This window comes from Mobula birostris, chromosome 5 (genome assembly GCF_030028105.1).
Source record: "Mobula birostris isolate sMobBir1 chromosome 5, sMobBir1.hap1, whole genome shotgun sequence".
NCBI classification, from domain to species: domain Eukaryota; kingdom Metazoa; phylum Chordata; class Chondrichthyes; order Myliobatiformes; family Myliobatidae; genus Mobula; species Mobula birostris.
The window spans coordinates 180,067,286-180,086,843 of NC_092374.1; the positions used below are offsets into that span (position 1 = coordinate 180,067,286).

The following is a 19,558-nucleotide window of genomic DNA, read 5'->3' on the forward strand; positions in this document are numbered from 1 at the left end:
GTGCATTCTACAAATAGAGACTGATTCTATGCTGCAGAGCTCTAGAGAGAGACAGGCAGTGCGGAAACATGCTCTTCGGCCCACTGAATCCATGCTGACCCATTTATGTCAATCCTACACTAATTCCATATTAATCTATGCCTACATTCCCATCTGCTCCCCACATAAATCAGAGCATTGAGTATAGGAGTTGGGATGTAATGTTGAAATTGTATAAGGCACTGGTGAGGCCAAATTTGGAGTATTGTGTACAGTTCTGGCCACCGAATTATAGGAAAGATGTCAATAAAATTGAGAGAGTACAGAGGAAATTTACTAAAATGTTGCCTAGGTTTCATCTCCTAAGTTACAGAGAAAGGTTGAACAAGTTAGGTCTTTATTCTTTGGAGTGTAGAAGGTTGAGAGGGAACTTGATAGAGGTATTTAAAATTATGAGGGGGATAGATAGAGTTGATGTGGCTAGGCTTTTTCCATTGAGAGTGGGGGAGATTCAAACAAGAGGACATGAGCTGAGAGTTAAAGGGCAAAAGTTTAGGGGTAACATGAGGGGGAACTTCTTTACTCAGAGAGTGGTGGCTGTGTGGAATGAGCTTCCAGCAGAAGTGGTTGAGGCAGGTTCGATGTTGTCAGTTAAAGTTAAATTGGATAGATATATGGAGAGGAAAGGAATGGAAGGTTATGGGCTGAGAGCAGGTCAGTGGGACTAGGTGAGAGTAAGAGTTTGGCACGGACTAGAAGGGCCGAGATGGCCTGTTTCCGTGCTGTAATTGTTATGTGTTATATGGTTATATTCTTCCACTCACTGACATTTTACATTAATCTCCCTACCCATACAGCATTGGCGACAAGCAATCAGCCGGGTCGAGTAGCGTTTGTGGAGGGGGATGATATTGTCAATATTTCAGTTCTCAGTGACTACATCCCAACCCTGTATCAAATGTGTACGGACACAAAATGCTAGAGGAACTCATCAGATCAGACATATACAGCCTCGGCCCCAAATGCCGACTATTTATTCTTTTCCATAGACGCTGCCCGACCTGCTGGGTTCCTCCAGCTCTTTTTGTGCATTGCTCTGGATTTTCAGCATCTGCAGAATCTCTTGTGTTTATCAACTATTTACCATTCCTTCCACTCAACCCCTCACAAATATTACTTGAGCCACTGGGCTCCTCCAGTACGTTGCTTATTGATCCAGATTCCAGTGCCTGTAGCCTCCTGTATCTCCACACGTCGTTGGGATGTGGGAGGGAACCAGAGCCCCCTGGGGAAACCCACACGGTCAGTAGGGACACTCCACACACAGGCAGTACCAGAGGTCAGGACCGGACGTCGGTCTCTGTGAGACAGCAGCTCTACCTACTGTGCCACTGCGCTGTACTAAAGCACTCGCAAGACCGGCGATGACTTCTACATTTCACACCGGCTGGGGTTTGAAACTGGGTCTCCTACTAGTCAGGTGAGAAATCCCCTCCCCACCCCACCAAGCCACAAATGCCATTCCCATCCAAGGTGAATATCTACTTCCCAACTTCTGAAGCGGAGATGCAAGAGACTGCAGATGCTGGAATCTGGGGCAAGAAAAAAAAACTGCTGCAGGAAGTTAGTGGGTTGAGCAGCATCCTTGGAGGGAAGGGAATTTCAGGTCAAGACTTTTCCTCAGGACCCTTTCCCCCACAGATGCTGCCGAACAGGTAGAATTCCTCCAGCACTTGAGTTTCTTTCCTGCTCTGATTTCTGAGGGGTTGCTTCTGCACTGAGTTTAATAAGTTTTCTTTTACTTTCTGATTGTTTCCAGAATATCAAGCCACATTCCTGATTCCATTACCACCTGGGAAATTCAGGCAGTTGGCATGTTTGAAAGTAAAGGTAACATTGCCTCATTGATTATTGAAGAACCACATGATGGGTGAATTATTAATTATAAGTAACCCCTCCTGTTGTGACGATGCAATTGGGATAGTAGTATGATTCAGAATCGGGTTTATCATCAGTGATTTATATGATGTGAAATTTGTTGTTCTGCAGCAGAAGTGCGGTGCAAAGACATAAAATTACTGATGGTTACAAAACAAAACCGTGAAAGGAAGGAATAATGAGATTGTGTTCATGGGCCTTCAGCAATCTGATGGTAGAGGGGCAATGGCTCCTGAATCACTGTGTGTGTCTTCAGGCGCCTGAACCTCCTCCCCAATGGGAGTAACGAGAAGAGGGCGTGTCGCGGGTGGTCGGTGTTTTTAATAATGGACGTTGCCCTCTTGAGACGCAGCCCCTTGAAAACTGGTGTGGAGGACTGTGCCAATGATGCAGCTGGCTGAATTTACAACCCTCTGCGGGTCTTGATAAAATAATATAAATATTCTTAAGAACTGGTATGAAAACTTCTGTGGTGCTTACAATGGTGATGCATTATCAATGGTTTCAATAATGAACAAAATCCTAATTTACTTATGAATGTTAATCATTTGGGTCCTCACAGGTGCTAAGAATGATAAAAGCTGAACTTACTGTTAATAATTTTTAATTGAAGGATTCTGTGTTGAGGAACCAAAAAAGTTGAAAGTTTTCCAGCCATTTTTTCTGGCCATGACGTTACCTTATTCTGTCAGAAGGAATGAACAACTCATTGTGAAAGTCACCTTGTACAACTATCTACCCCAGGATGTAACGGTAAGAGACTGAGCTAAGTAGCTTAACACCCTGGAACTGTGGTATCAATGTATAATCACACTCCACACTCAGACAGACAGACAGGAAGGCAGGCATGCATACCAGACGCGCACGTCCCCAGTTCCAATCATTGATTCATACTGTACAGAGTCTTTGACCTATCAAGTCAGCACTGGTCATTTACACTAATTCTATATTAATCCAATTTTATTCCTACCAACTCCTCCGAATAGAATACCACTAATTTACAATCAAGGCAGCATAGAGAAGCCTTGTCAACTAATCCCACCCTAATCATATTTTTATTTTTCCCACATTCCCATCAACGCCACATACTCGGGTTCTAATCGCTCACCCACACACAATCCAGCTGCCAACCTGTCCGTTTCTGGGATGTGGAGGAAAGCAGAGAACCTGAGGGAGAGCATGAAGCACTGGGAGAGCGTGCAAACTTCACACAGACAGCAGCTGAGGCTGGAATTGAATCCGCGTCTCTGGAGTTGTGAGGCAGAGGCTCGACCCACTGCCCCCCTGTGCCATGTGTAGTGATTATGATTATTGACCAGTTAATGCCATTCTCTGATAAAAAGTACCTCTGTCCGGTGCTAAAATGCAGAATAACTATTTTTGTTGTGCATTATATGGAACCTAGTGAAATTCCTTAGAGTCCAAATGTATCGCTGATGTATAGAGGGATCTGGAGGTGCAGGTTAAAGGTCCTGCCATTAGCTGTATGCTTTCTCTTTACATGAGTCCTCCCAAAGAGTAACACAGGATTCATGCACAAGAGCAGCTAAATCCCTCTGAACTTCCTTTGTCTGTTTTGTCTCTCCATTTAGAATCAGAATCAGGTTATGTTGTGAATTTTTTGTTGTTGTTTTGCAGCAGCAGTATAGTGCAAAGATAAGAAAAAAAACTTAAATTACAAAATGAAGAGTGCAAAATGTAGGAATAATGAAGTAGCATTCTTGGGTTAATGGACCTTTCTGAAATCTGACAGCAGAGGGGAAGAAGCTGTTCTTAGGTGGTTAAGCTCCTGTACCTCCTCCCTGATAGGGCACAAGTTCTCACAATAATTCAATATCTTCCTGGTCAAGTTTTCAATCTGAGTAAATCAGGTTCTGATATGGTTTACTTTTAGTTCTATGTATCTATGTATCCATGAATGCAAGTTTTTTTTTTGGTTATTATTGTGTTCTTTATTTTGTCTCTTTTTGTGTGCTGCATCAGATCTCGAGTAACAATTAGTTCATTCTCCTTTTACACTTTTGTACTGGAACTGACACGAGACTGCTTCCTACACGCATGCAGAGCTCGTTGACTTTATTAACTTTGCCTCCAACTTTCACCCTGCCCTCAAGTTTACCTGGTCCATTTCCGACACCTCCCTCCCCTTTCTAGTTCTTTCTGTCTCTGTCTCTGGAGACAGCTTATCCACTGATGTCTACTATAAGCCTACTGACTCTCACAGCTATCTGGACTATTCCTCTTCTCACCCTGTCTCTTGCAAAAACGCCATCCCCTTCTCGCAATTCCTCCGTCTCTGCCGCATCTGCTCTCAGGATGAGGCTTTTCATTCTAGGACGAGGGAGATGTCTTCCTTTTTTAAAGAAAGGGGCTTCCCTTCCTCCACTATCAACTCTGCTCTTAAACGCATCTCCCCCATTTCACGTACATCTGCTCTCACCCCATCCTCCCGCCACCCCACTAGGAATAGGGTTCCCCTGGTCCTCACCTACCACCCCACCAGCCTCCAGGTCCAACATATTATTCTCCGTAACTTCCGCCACCTCCAACGGGATCCCACCACTAGGCACATCTTTCCCTCCCCCCATCTCTCTGCATTCCGCAGGGATCGCTCCCTACGCAACTCCCTTGTCCATTCGTCCCCCCCATCCCTCCCCACTGATCTCCCTCCTGGCACTTATCCGTGTAAGCGGAACAAGTGCTACACATGCCCTTACACTTCCTCCCTTACCACCATTCAGGGTCCCAGACAGTCCTTCCAGGTGAGGCAACACTTCACCTGTGAGTCGACTGGGGTGATATACTGCATCCGGTGCTCCCGATGTGGCCTTTTATATATTGGTGAGACCCGATGCAGACTGGGAGACCGCTTTGCTGAACACCTACGCTCTGTCCACCAGAGAAAGCAGGATCTCCCAGTGGCCACACATTTTAATTCCACATCCCATTCCCATTCTGACATGTCTATCCACGGCCTCCTCTACTGTAAAGATGAAGCCACACTCAGGTTGGAGGAACAACACCTTATATTCCGTCTGGGTAGCCTCCAACCTGATGGCATGAACATCGACTTCTCTAACTTCCGCTAATGCCCCACCTCCCCCTCGTACCCCATCTGTTACTTATTTTTATGCACACATTCTTTCTCTCACTCTCCTTTTTCTCCCGCTGTCCCTCTGAATATACCACTTGCCCATCCTCTGGGTCCCCCCCCCTTGTCTTTCTTCCCGGACCTCCTGTCCCATGATCCTCTCATATCCCCTTTTGCCTATCACCTGTCCAGCTCTTGGCTCCATCCCTCCCCCTCCTGTCTTCTCCTATATTTTGGATCTCCCCCTCCCCCTCCAACTTTCAAATCCCTTACTCACTCTTCCTTCAGTTAGTCCTGACGAAGGGTCTCGGCCTGAAACGTCGACTGCACCTCTTCCTACAGATGCTGCCTGGCCTGCTGCGTTCACCAGCAACTTTGATGTGTGTTGCTTGAATTTCCAGCATCTGCAGAATTCCTGTTGTTTGGGCAATCTTCAATCTTTTTCCTTCCTCCTGGGCTGAGCATCTAATGAGTTAGTTTCTCAGACAGAGTACTTGTTCTTTTTTTTAGGTCTTGGTATACATGAAAGAAGCAGAAGGTTTGTGCACTTCCTTTACATCACAGGAGGAAGGACGGAGGCTCTCTGTCCCCGCCAATTCGGCTCGATCCGTTGATTTCCCCATGGTCGCTCTGGTGGTTGGGAATATCCCAATCAATGTGATTGCCGTCGGTCAGTCTTATGCCCACAGTGATGCAATCTTGAAGTACCTTCAGGTTCTGGTGAGCAGCACATTTGATGTACACACCGCATTACATCCTAGTTAACACAGGCAAAATGGAAGAACTCAGCAAGTCAGGCAGGCCTTGTGCAGAGAGAAACTGAACGGATGTTTCAAATCATGGGTGGAAGCACTCAGCAGGTCAGTCAGGTTTGTGGAGAAAGAAGCAGAGTTCATATTTCAGGTGAAGGAAGGAAACAAACTATTAGACAGCATCAGGGGAGACAGGAAGTGAGTTAGTTTGAGGTCGAATGCCCTTCATCAAAGTACTTATCGCTAACAATTTGGGCCAACTGGTCTTAGATCCTGTGGACAAAGGGTTAATGTTTGCCAGCAACTGATGACTAGTGACTGGGGAGGGATGTGGGAACTGAGACTCCAGTGAGAGGATGTGGGAACAGAGGCTCCAGTGAGAGGGAAGGGCTGTGAGATTTGAGGCCCCATTGAAAGGGAAGTGAACGCTGAAACCGAGGCCCCAATGAGAGGGAAGGGATGCTGAGCTATTCTGTTTTCCTAATAGCTGAATAGCAAATAATCAGATATTTATCTTATTGGAGGAAGGGAAGTGTGCCACAGAGGAAGTAAGCATTTGATTGTGAAGAGAAATTACACACATTAATTTAGTATTCCTGGAGTGGGTGAGGGGGCCTTGTGATGGAGCTTGTGTGACCTGCAAGATTGTGGTAGCTGGATGAGGAATGAGGTCTATTTGAACCAGAGGGACAAAACCTCAGTAAAAGGACCCAGACAAATATATAAAAGTTGGGAAACACATCAAATGTTGTGGTGGTTCCTGCATTAATTTTCTTCTCACTGGGATTTCAGTTCCTGCAATAAGATCATGAGATATTGAAGGTGTTGGCCTAACCTAGAACATTCACCTACAGGCTCCCTGCATGACAAGTGCTGGCATAAGTTCAGAGACACGTTTTAAATATGAAGATGGTGGAATCCAAATTGGTGTATTATTGTCACATGTATTGAGATAGAGTGGAAGGCTTTTGTTTGTGTTTCCATCCAGATGGATCGTTCCCTATATAAGTTAATCAAGGAAGTGAAAATGTAAAGTAGAGTGTAGAATGCAGAGTTGCAGTTACAGAGAAAGTGCAGTGTAGGTAGATAAAGTCCAAGTGTCACAATGAGGTAGAATGGGACAGCATACCTTTCGTATAACAGCCTCATTCAGGCATTTGATAACAGCATGTTCACAGAATTTTGTATCTTCTGCCTGGCAAGAGAGAGGGGAGAAGAGAGAACAACCAAGGTGGTACATGGTCCTGGATTATGCTGGTTGTTTGATTTCTTTGCTTGAAGTTGTAAAGTTGGCCTCAAACTAAAGCAGATAAGTGAACAGTAATCTTGTTGAGAATACAACAGACTTGAGAGATGGAATGGCACTCTACTGCTCCTATTCGCTTCAATAACCTGTTCTTATTTCATTTGCCAGTATGAGGGAATAGTGGAAGTAAAGGAGTCGAACATTGTTCTCAATCCCAGAGGTAAGTCAGACTTAATAATTAATAAAGAATAATTGTGTTAACACTGTGTTCAATTATTATTGATGTATAGGGGGTAAAATCTGCCATCCTTACCTGGTCTGATTTCAGACCCACAGAAATGTAGTCAACTCTTTACCTCTGAATTGGCTGAGAGGGCCTTTTAATAAAATCAGCCAAAAGCCACAAAGAAATGGACTGTCGTGGTTCAAGTTTATCACCACGTAAAAAAATTCTCCCAACAAGATACTTGGAATCCTGTAATGAGTAATTTGCCTCCGAACTCCCCGAAGACTGTCCACCATCTACAAGGCTAAGGTCTGGAGTGTGATGGGATTCTCTCCAACATTGACACACACGAACATCAGTTTGCAAACGTCTCTGAGATGCACTGCAGCACCTCACCAAGAGTCCTTAGACAGGACCTTCCAAACCCACCACGTCCACCTCAGAGGACGAGGACAGCAGAGGAATTGTGAACACCATCACCTGAAAGTTGTCCTCCTACCATGCCCCATTCTGACTTGGAAGTATTTTATCGTTTCTTCACCGTCACTGGGCAAAATGGTAGCATGGCGGCCCGTGTAATGCTATTGTAGCACCTGCAATGCAAGGTCAGAGCTGTAAGGAATTTGTACATTCTTCCTGTGACTACTTGGGTTTGCCCCATGTGCTCCCATTTTCTCCCACATTCCAAAGACAGGGTTAATTGGTCACATGCCTGTAGTTGAGTGGCGTGGTCCCCTTGGGCCTGAATGGCCTGTACTTGCCACCATCTCAAGGGCAACTAGGGTAGGGTAATTAAATCCTGGCTCAGCTTGTGAAGCCCATGATCTTTGAATGAAAAAAGAACATAAATGGGCTCCAAATGATTGTAGAATAGATCGTAGTGATTTGTTTGAGGAGCTGCTGCCTTACCGCTCCAGGGTCCTGGGTTCGATACCAACCTCTGGCACCATTGCGTATGGAGTTTCTACATCCTTGCTGCTACTGCGCGGGTTTCCTCCGGGAGCTCTGGTTTCCTCCCACCTCCCAAAGGCATGTTGGTTGGTGAGCTGATTGGCTGCTGTCAGTTACAATGAGTGTGTGGGTGGGGGGGGGTGCAATCTGTGGTGGGCTGGTAGGAATGTGGGGCGCCTGCAAAACATGATTGGTGTGAATGCATGGTCTATAGTTAGCACAGACTGAGCGGGCCGAAGAGCCTGTGTTGTGAGTGAGTGAGGGCCTCCACCAGTCAGGGTCGACCATGGATACTGCATCCTAGCTGTCTAAATACGTAAGCCTGGGCAGTACGATATATGGAGAGCAAGCTGTTGTCTTAAGTAGCAGGCTCCCCTCTCCATGCACCTGATGAACCCAAAGGAACGGCAGAGACCGATACAGTTTGGCAGCAGCAGCATTACAGGAGTTGCCAGTCAGCATTGAACTCAATGTAGGACTACCTTAGGGACTCCAGCTCCAGATTTTTCCCTCGGGGTTCACTCCCGAAGCCTTCCCCATGAGTGGGTACAGCCACAAGGCAGCGGAGACGTGAGATCAGTTTTCCTTCTCTTAGATGAGTTGCCAACCACGGCTGATGAGCTCCACCTACCCGAAGCAACTGGTTTGAAGGCGCCAGTGACCCACCTTTGCCCCTTCTCCTGTCAGTAGAGACGGTTCTGTTAGGCTTAGTAGCTGAGCTGCATGTGAAGGCCAGGAGCTGAACCTTGTTGTCAGAGGCTATTTGTGGTGCATGCCATTGGGAGCATTTAATAGGTAGTGGGAGCTTGTCCCCATTAGCACCCCGGCTATAACAACCTTCAGGAACCGCCTGTTTTGTACTGCCACCTAGGGGTTCAGTTCAGTGCTTCGAAGGAGTCAGAGAGCTAGACAGCACAGGAAACAGCCCCTTCAGCACAGCTTGTCTTTCAGACATGAGAAACTGCAGAGGCTGAGTTGCAGTATGTGATGAGTGTAGGGGAATTCCGCTGTCATCCTGATAACAACCAGTTATTACCCTGCATCCACTGGAGTCCAGAACTGCTGTGGATATAGTAGCGGTCACTCGAGCGAAGTAAGATTCTCTCCTGAGAGGTGGTCTGTTGGTGGGTCCTCAGCTGGCTACAGAGCCCAATCCAGGATCCAGCTAGTCAGGCGCAGTGTGGACGTAAGTGGTGGCTATGGTTAGTGGTTTGCCCTTTTAGTTGCTCATCCTCTCACAGCAAAGTTTGCTCCCATGTAGTGCAGTTCCCTCTTCAACAGGTTTCTTCCAGATGTATCATTTGAGAGCAGTGTCTTCCCTCGATGCAGTGTTGAATTTCCTGAGTCTGGCTTTTACGTTTTCTTTTGAAGTGTTTCCTTTGCCCTCCAGGGGCTTGCTGACCTCCCTTCAAGGGGGAGTAAAAGATCTGTTTGCGGAGACAAAAGTTAGGCATCTGAGTGACGTGACCTATCCATTGGAGTTGGTGTTGCTCTATCGAGGTTCGAGATGCTGTTCATGTCGGCCTCCTCCGACATGCTGGTGTTGGTGTGTCTGTCCTTCCAGCTGATCCTCAAAATCTTTCATAAGGATCTTAGGTGGTATTGTTCAGGGCTTTCGAGTGCCTACTCTGGGTGGTCCATGATTCAGCTCCATACAGTAACGTAGGAAGGACAACTACTCTATTGTCCAAAGCCTTTGCTTAGATCGGTGGGTTGTGGTCTTCAGAGACTCTTTCTCTTTATCTTGCATAGGCTCTTCTCAGGCACTTGTTGATCTCTGAGTCGATGTCTGCTTTTGAGGAGAGAATGTGGCCAAGGGAGGGAAAGTGGTCTACATTTTCGAGGGTAATATCATCAACTTTTATGGAGGGCTGGTTAAGTGGCTGGTTGGGCGGTGGATGATATAGGACCTGTGTCGTCTTTATATTCAAAACAATACCCAGGGCTCTGTAAGCATTGGCAAAGGCATTCAGGATACATTGGAGACCTTCTTCAGACTGTTTTGTCTACATACTGATCACAGTGGTGGTGCTGACTCATCTTGGCCTTGAACCAGTTGAGGTTGTAAACCTTGTTCTCCATGTTACAGACCAGGGGTTCCCAACTTTTTTTTATGCCATCGACCAATACCCTTAAGCAAGAGGTTTGTGGAACCCAGGTGGGGACACCCTGCAGTAGATGATTGGTCTTGACCAATGAGGTGAAGGACAGCAGCAATAAAGATGGAAAATTTGTGGGTATAATAATACAGCCCTGTGTGACTCTTCACATTGAATGGTTCTGATTCAGCACCACTGTTGCTGAGTACTGTGGCAGACATGCTATCAAGTAGTAGCCTTGGAATTTCTAAGTACTTCTCAGGATATCCATGTCTTGAAAGTATATGTCAGAGAACTTGGCAGTCCACTGTATCAAATGCCTTTGTCAAATCTGTGAAAGCCAAGTGCAAGGGTTGCCTTAGTTCCCAGCATTTTTCCTGCAATTGGCGTGCTGTGAAGATTGTGTCTGTGGTACCTCTAGATGGGTGAAAACCACAGTGATTCAAGGAGTACTTCTTCAGATCACAGAAGGAGTCCATTGGCAAGGGTACATGCAAGTACTTTGCCTGTTGTTGCTAGGAGTGAGGACCTCTGTAATTGCAACAATCTGCCTTGTCTCCCCTCTTGACTATGGTCACCATTAGAGCATCCCTGAGCTCTGAGGGCAGTTGTTCCTTTTCCCAGACCTTCAGGAGCAAGACATATATGTGGTACAGGAGTGCTGGTCCAATTTAGACCATCAGACCATAAGATATAGGAGCAGAAGTAGGCCATTCTGCCCATCGAGTCTGCTCCGCCATTCAATCATGGCTGATCCAATTCTTCCAGTCATCCCAACTCCCCTGCCTTCACCCCATACCCTTTGATGCCCTGGCTAATCAAGAACCTATCTATCTCTGCCTTAAATGCACCCAATGACTTGGCCACCACAGCCACTCGTGGCAACAAGTTCCACAGATTTACCACCCTCTGACTAAAATAATTTCTCCGCATCTCAGTTCTAAATGGATGTCCTTCAATCCTGAAGTCTTGCCCTCTTGTCCTAGAATCCCCTACCATGGGAAATAACTTTGCCATATCTAATCTGTTCAGGCCTTTTAACATTCAGAATGTTTCTATGAGATCCCCCCTCATTCTCCTGAACTCCAGGGAATACAGCCCAAGAGCTGCCAGACGTTCCTCATTTGGTAACCCTTTTATTCCTCAAATCATTCTTGTGAATCTTCTCTGAACCCTCTCGAATGTCAGTATATCCTTTCTAAAGTAAGGAGCCCAAAACTGCACACAATACTCCAAGTGTTGTCTCATGAGTGCCTTATAGAGCCTCAACATCACATCCCTACTCTTATATTCTATACTTCCAGAAATGAATGCCAACGTTGCATTCACAACCGACTCAATCTGGAGGTTAACCCTTAGGGTATCTTGCACAAGGACTCCCAAGTCCCTTGCATCTCTGCATTTTGAATTCTCTCCCAGTCTGAATAATAGTCTGCCCATTTATTTCTTTGACCAAAGTGCATGACCATACACTTCCCAACATTGTATTTCATTTGCCACTTCTTTGCCCATTCCCCTAAACTATTTAAGTCTTTCTGCAGGCTGTCTGTTTCCTCAACACTACCCGCTCCTTCACTTATCTTTGTATCATCGCAAATTTATCCACAGATCCAATAATACCATAGTCCAAATCATTGACATACATCATAAAGAACAGCAGTCTCAACACCGACCCCACTGGAACTCCACTGGTAACCGGCAGCCAGCCAGAATAGGATCCCTTTATTTCCAATCTGTTTTCTGACAATCAGCCAATGCTCCTCCCATGCAAGTAACTTCCCTGTAATTCCATGGGCTCTTATCTTGCTAAGCAGCCTCATGTGCAGCACCTTGTCAAAGGCCTTCTGAAAATCCAAGTACACCATGTCTACTGTATCTCCTTTGTCTACCCTGCTTGTAATTTCCTCAAAACTTTGCAGTGGGTTAGTCAGGCAGGAATTTCCTTTCAGGAAACTATGCTGGCTTTGCCCTGTCTTGTCATGTGCCTCCAGGTACTCTGTAATCTCATCCCTAACAATTGACTCCAACAACTTACCGACCACTGATGTCCTGGCTAACAGGTCTGTAGTTTCCTTTCTGCTGCCTCTCACTCTTCTTAAATAGCAGAGTAACATTTGCAATTTTCCAGTCATCCGGTACAATGCCAGAATCAATCGATTCTTGAAAGAGTGTCGTTAATGCCTCCATAATCTCTCCAGCTACTTCCTTCAGAACCCAAGGGTGCATTCCATCAAGTCCAGTAGATTTATCCACCCTCAGACCATTAAGCTTCCTGAGCACCTTCTCAGTTGTAATTTTTACTGCACAAACTTCACTTCCCTGACACTCTTGAATGTCCAGTATACTGCAGACATCTTCCACTGTGAATATTGACGCAAAATATGCATTCAGTTCCTCTGCTATTTCTGCATCTCTCATTACAATATCTCCAGCATCATCTTCTATTAGATTAGATTATGAGAACACTTGGTACTCGTTCATTGTCATTTAGAAATGCATTGGTCCTATATCTACCTTCGACTCTCTTTTATCCTTTATATGCTTAAAAAAGCTTTTTATATCTTCTTTGATATTAGTCACCAGCTCCCTTTCATAATTCATCTTTTTCTTCCTAATGACATTCTTAGTTTCCTTCTGCAAATTTTTAACAGCTCCCAATCCTCTGTCTTCCCACTTGCTTTGGCTTCCTTATATGCTCTCTCTTTTGCTTTTACTTTGGCTCTGATTTCACTTGTCAGCCATGGTAGTGTCCTCCTTCCCTTTGAAAATTTCTTCTTATTTGGAATATATCTGTCTTGCACTTCCCTCATTTTCCCCAGAAACTCCAGCTATTGCTGTTCTGCTGTCCTTCCTGTAAATGTCCCTTTTCAGTCAACCTTGGCCAGTTCCCCTGTCATGCCATCATAATTTCCTTTATTCCACTGAAATACCGACACATTGGATTTTATTTTTTCCCTCTCAAATTTCAGTGTGAACTCGATTATATTGTGATCACTGTTCCCTAATGGATCCTTCACCCTAAAGGCTGATTTATACTTGTGCGTCAAATGGACGCCGTAACCTACGCAAGTGGCCTACACGCATTGTGAGCATTTATACTTGTGCGTTGGTGTGTCTGCGTCGCTCTGCAATTTGGGCACGGCGCGCATGCGCAAACACCTGCCCGTGCAAGGCTTCATGGTCATGGTACTCTTTCTCGGGGTAAACAAGTTTAAAGCGAGCGACACACATCAAAGTTGCTGGTGAACGCAGCAGGCCAAGCAGCATCTGTAGGAAGAGGTGCAGTCGACGTTTCAGGCCGAGACCCTTCGTTTAAAGCGAGCGTCTTTTTTCATGAAAGCGAAATGTGTCCTCCATAATTTCAGAGGTTTGTAAAGCTTTATGGAAAGCAATGCAGCCAGAGTTCCTTCCCTGCCCTTCAGTTGCCCAGTGGAGAGCTATTGCAGCGTAGGAGGAAATGCGATGCTACCAAACGGACCAATCACAGATGTTGCGGTCTGCATTGCCACGACGTGTGGTTACATTTATGGAGAGGTGCGTGTCAGGCTACAACGTAAGGATCCGCGTAGGGTTCGCGGCTACACCATACCTACGGCGTCAAGTTGACACAGAAGTATAAATCAGCCTTTAGCTCTCTTAACACCTCTAGATCATTTCACAACACCCAATCCAGCATATTTGATCCCCTAGTGGGCTGTTCTAAAAAGACATTCCACAAATTCTCTCTTGAGATCCAGTACTGACCTGGTTTTCCTAATCCACTTTCATGTTAAAATCCCCAACGATTATCATGACATTGCCCTTCTGACACACCTTTTCTATCTCATGCTGTAATTTGTAATTTACATCCCGGCTGCTGTTTGGAGGCCTGTATACAACTGCCATTAGGGTCCTTTTACCCTTGCCATTTCTTAACTCAACCCATAGAGACTCTACACTTGCCAATCCTATGTCATCCCTTTCTAATGATTTATTATTATTTCTTATACACAGAGCCACATTACCCCCTTTGCCTACTAACCTATCTTTCTGATACACTGTATACCCTTGGACATTCAGCTCCCAATGGCAGCCATCCTTTAGCCAAGTTTCAGAGATGGCCACAGCATCATATTTGCCAATCTGTAGCTGAATTTCAAGATTGTCCATTTTATTCCATATGTCGCATGCATTCAAATATAACACTTTCAGTCCAGTATTTGTTGCTTTCTGTTTTAAGTGCACCATGCCTCTACTGCCCTGTAACTCATCCGACTGGCTGTGATTATGCCTCATCTCCTGCCTGTTCTTTCTATAATCTCTGTTGCACGCTATCTTTGATTTACTTCTGTTTTTCCCTTCCTCAACCCTATCACTCTGGTTCCCATCCCCCTGCCAAATTAGTTTAAACCCTCCCTAACAGCTCTATTAAATGTCCCCGCTAGTATATTGGACCCCTTTGGGTTCAGGTGTAACCCGTCCTTTTTGTACAGGTCGTACCTCCCCCAGAAGATGCCCCAATGATCCAGGAATCTGAAACCCTGTCCCCTACACCATTCTCTCAGCCACACATTAATACGCCTGATCATGCTATTCTTGCACTCGCTAGCGTGTGGCACAGGCAGCAATCCTGAGGTTACTACCCTAGAGGTCCTTCTTTTCAGCTTCCTACACAACTCCCTGAATTCTCTCTTCAGGGCCTCCTCCTTTTTTCTACCTATGTCATTGGTACCAATGTGTACCAAGACTTCTGGCTGTTCGTTCACCCTCTCCCTTCAGAATACTCTGCACTCGATCTGAGACATCCTGTACCCTGGCACCTGGGAGGCAACGCACCATGTGGGTATCTCTGTCAGGCTGACAGAACCTCCTGTCTGTTCCCCTCACTATGGAATCCCCTGTGATTACCGCATTCCACATCTTCCTCTTTCCCTTCTGCACCACGGAACCAGGCTCAGTGCCAGAGACCCGATTGCCGTGGTCGTCCTCTGTCAGATCATCCTCCTCAACTTCATCCAAAACAAGATAATGATTACTGCGGGGGATGGCCACAAGGGTGTTCTCTACTATCTGAGCTCTTCCCTTCGCTTCCCTGACCCTCACCCACTTATCTAACTCCTGCAGCCTTGGGGTGACTAACTCCTTGTAGTCCCTCTCTGTCTCCTGTTCACTCTCCTTAATAAGCTGTAGGTCATCGAGCTGCAGCTCCAGGTCCCTAACACGGTCTCTCAGGAGCTGTATCTCGGTGCACCTGGTGCAGATATGGCCATCTGGGAGACTGGACACCCAGTGCAAAATGCTAACTCTACCGACATGCTCTTGATTCCTCACAAAAAAAACATAAAGTAAAACCAAAAACTAAGTCCATCTACGCACTTACCTCGCCGAAGCCTGAACGAGCCAAAGCCTGTTGCTTCTACTCTCGCCAGTGGCTGCTCCGCATATCCCTTCTGTACTTTTATTTAGTTCGTCGAGCTCAGCTGCTGCCGCCTAACTAACTGACTGACTATCGCCCGCGAAGCTCTCCTTTTAAATAACCACCTCTGACCTGTGAGAAGCACTCCTTTGTCGAGCTTAGTTGCTGCTGCTGATAGGCACCGCACAATTTCCTTGAGGATCTCTGCTGAGATCCTGTCAGGGCAAGTGACTCTCTTGTTTTTCAGGCTCCTGATGACATTATGGACCTCTTTCATACTGGGAGGCTCCCCCCACCCCGTTGGTAACCGTCGGTTCAGCGGAGCTGTTGTGTTTAAGGTGTTCTTGAAAGTGCTCTCTCCATTGATGGTTGACATCCTTCTGATACTATACCAAGTTCTTCCCATCCTTTGAGCTCACAGGGAGTTTAATCCAAAAACACTTGGATCATAAACTGCTTTGTAAACACTCATTTCACCAAAGTCTTCCAGTCTCTGGATTTCCAGGGCTTTTCATTAAAGACCCGTCACGCCCTCTCCATGAACTGTTTGTTCTTCTGCCATCAGGCAAACGTTACAGGAGCATCAAAACTAAAACCACAAGGTTACTAAACAGCTTCCTCCCACAGGCTGTCAGACTGCTAAATAGCTGCTCCACCTGACTCTGCTTTGGACACTTTTAACTTGCACCGGACACTTACAACTTGATTTTAACTGACATGTGGCTATTGTGTTTTACTATTTATTGTTATGTTTATTATTTAGTGTTGCGTTTGTTATGTTATGATTGCACTGCTCCTGAGAAACACTGTCTCATTCTGCCCTGCAGAGCTGGTGTACGGTTAGAATGACAATAAAGTTTTTTGATTTGATTTGATTTGATTTTCAGTCCACCAAGAATTCTTATCTCTGTCACCCTGTGCTGGATCTTTGCTTGGCTCTGGAGTGAGTCTTGCTGCTGATGAGAGTGTTCTTAATGATAAGATTATGTTCAGCACACGTAGTGAGTAGTGCTCTATTTGAGTTGATGTTGCCAAAACTTTCCTTTCCTTTGGTATTCTTACAAAGGTTGAAGTCCCGACCTTCCCTGGCAGTGAAGTCCCCTTTTCCTTCCTGGGGATGCTTGATAGTGTTAAGTCTAGGCAAGCATAGAAGGCTTGTTTTTCATGCTGGTGTGAGTACGAGACAACACCACCCACCATGACCCTGAACTGACTGCACAACTTACATACAGACTTTCAAGTAGTCTACAACTCCTGTTTGCAATATTTGTATTTATTTGCACTATTTGTCTTCTTTTGCTCATTGGTGGTATGCCAGTCCTTATTTATGGTTTTTCTTAAATTTCATTGTATTCTTTACTTTCCTGTAAATGCCTGCAGGAAAATGAATCTCAAGGGAGTATGTGGTGACATATATGTAGTTTGATTTTGCCTTTGGCACTGTGAAACATGCAGTGGACAGTGTACTTTTATTTTAGCCTTTTCACCATTATCATGAGCATACTTTTGAGCTGCATGTCAGAGTACAGTGTACCACAAACGCAATGCTAGGAAAACTCTACAAGTCAGGCAGCATCTGTGGAGGGGTTATTGCCCTCCAAGTGTGCTGCCTGACCTGTTCAGTTACTCCAGCATTTTGTGTATGCTGCTCAGCATTCCCAGCGTCTGCCGTCTCTCCTGCGTGCACCTCAAACACTGCTTCAGTGAGGGGAGCATTGCTGGCAACAACTCACCAGACTTTGTTTGGTTCCCAGAAAGAAGAAGCATTGAAATCATGGAATTGGAGCCAACGAATGTTGTCCCTGATGCTGACAACTTCTTGTACATGCTTCCCTCCGGTAAGTTTGTCGCAGTCGTTCTTTTGCAGCTGCCTGTTCACAGGTGATTGGGGGAAGGTGCTCAAAATTGCCAGCAAATCTTTAAGGGCTTGACTGCACATTTGATGTCCAATTCCTTCTTTGAAGTAGACAGCTGAATCAAAATAATTTCACCTGAAGTGAATCAATCTGGTGACCACACTATAGGAAGGATTGTGAAAGGCTGCAGCACAGGTAGATAAAGCTGTGTAAGAGGGCACGGGATACTGGCTTTTGTTGGTGCATTGAATACAGAGTGGGGAAAGAGGTTTTTATAGACCATTGGCCAGATTTCAGACGGAGCACAGTGCGCAGTTCTGGGAACTGCATTATGGGAAGGACGCGATAGCTCTGAAGAGGGCGCCGAGGGAGGCTCACCAGGATGATGCCTGGGGTGGTGTGTTTCACATAACAGGAGTCACTGGAGAGGCTGCGTCTAATCTCCCTGGAGTTGAGAGATTAAGAGAGAACATATCAGATTTATGTAAAAATATAAAAGATATACACACTGTGGCCACTTTATTGGTACATTTGTACACCTCGTTAAAGCAAATATCTAATCAGCCAATCATGTAGCAGCAACTACCATCTGGGAAATGGTACCGCAGCATAAAAGCCAGGACCAACAGGCTCCAGGACAACTTCTTCCACCAGACTGTCAGACTGATTAATTCATTCTGATATAATTGTATTTCTATGCTATATTGACTGTCCTGTTGTGCATACTATTTATTATAAGTTACTGTAAATTGCACATTGCACATTTAGACAGAGACATAACGTAAATATTTTTACTCATGTATATGAAGGATGTAAGTAATAAGGTCAATTCAATTCAATTCAAAGCATGCAGACATGGTCAAAGGGGTTCAGTTGTTCTTCAGACCAAACACCAGAATGAGGAAGAAATGTGATCTAAGTGACTTTGACCATGGAATGATTGTTGGTGCCAGACAGGGTGGTTTGAGTATCTCAGAAACTACTGATCCCCAGGGATTTTCATGCACAATAGTCTCTAGAGTTTACAGAGAAGGGTGCGAAAAACAAATTAAAGAAATCGGTGACAGTTTTATGGCTGAAAATGCCTTGTTAATGAGAGAGGTCAGGGGAGAATGGCCAAGGAGTCTATTTCAAGCAGACAGGGAGGTAACACTAACATGTGATGAGTGTACTTTAGAGTTGCATGTCACAAACACAATGTCAGAGGAACTCAGCAGGAATTTATAATGTAAACACAGTATAAGAAGTGTTTTAAAGTGCTTACAGTACAGTGCAGTGACTGAGGTAATAGGGGATATGTGGCGACTAACTAGAATGGTTTATCAGATTAACTGCCTGAGGGAGGAAACTTTTAACATGGCATGAAGTTTTTGCTTTAATAGCCTATAGTGCTTTCTGGAAGGGAAATTTTGCAAAAGGCTATTTTCTGTTGGCAATGATTTTTTCCTGCGTCCCTCTTTGTCCTGGACAATGCGATGATGATAGACTGCAGCCAATGACTTTCTGCAGTTCTGACAGTTTTTGTATATTGTGAGAGAATTCTGCATCAAACCAGCTGATGCGAGGATGTTTGTTTTGATGTCGGTGTAGAATTGCACCAGTATGATCTGGGGAAGATGGAATTTTACCAAGGGTCACAAGAAGTGCATCCTCTGCTAAGCCTTTTTGTTAATGAAGGAATATTCATTGTATATATTACCCAACAGTTCGTTGATGAAGGATCAGAAATATTAATTGTTCTTCTCTGCGCAGATGCTGCCTGCCCCACTGAGCGTTTCAAGCATTTTCTGCTTTGATTTCAAATTTGCAGTTTGCCTCTGGTTTTTCATTTATGAGAATGAATGTTTGAAGCTCTCCAGCAATGAGCACCTGGTGGTTCTGTTGCTGAGTATGTTCTAGTAGATGTTTGGATATTGAGGAATGGGAGAGACTAAGGTGAAAGATCAGCCCCGGTGCTGGATTGGTGGAGCAGGTTATGAGGGGCTGAATGGCCTACCCAGATTTAGTCTTTTTTTCCCGTTTGTT

The 19,558-nt window shown here is 45.2% G+C and overlaps 1 protein-coding gene across 1 annotated transcript in view; it reads left to right on the forward strand.

The window, feature by feature from the left end:
• The window catches only part of LOC140198092 (complement C4-A-like), a 145,562-nt gene that overhangs the window by 61,913 nt on the left and 64,091 nt on the right, over nucleotides 1–19,558 (forward strand). Inside the window, exons 19-23 of the mRNA XM_072258982.1 lie at nucleotides 1,799–1,869; nucleotides 2,531–2,670; nucleotides 5,519–5,728; nucleotides 7,175–7,226; nucleotides 17,432–17,515. Coding sequence (XP_072115083.1) covers nucleotides 1,799–1,869; nucleotides 2,531–2,670; nucleotides 5,519–5,728; nucleotides 7,175–7,226; nucleotides 17,432–17,515 — 557 coding nt within the window. The remainder of the gene's footprint in view (nucleotides 1–1,798; nucleotides 1,870–2,530; nucleotides 2,671–5,518; nucleotides 5,729–7,174; nucleotides 7,227–17,431; nucleotides 17,516–19,558) is intronic.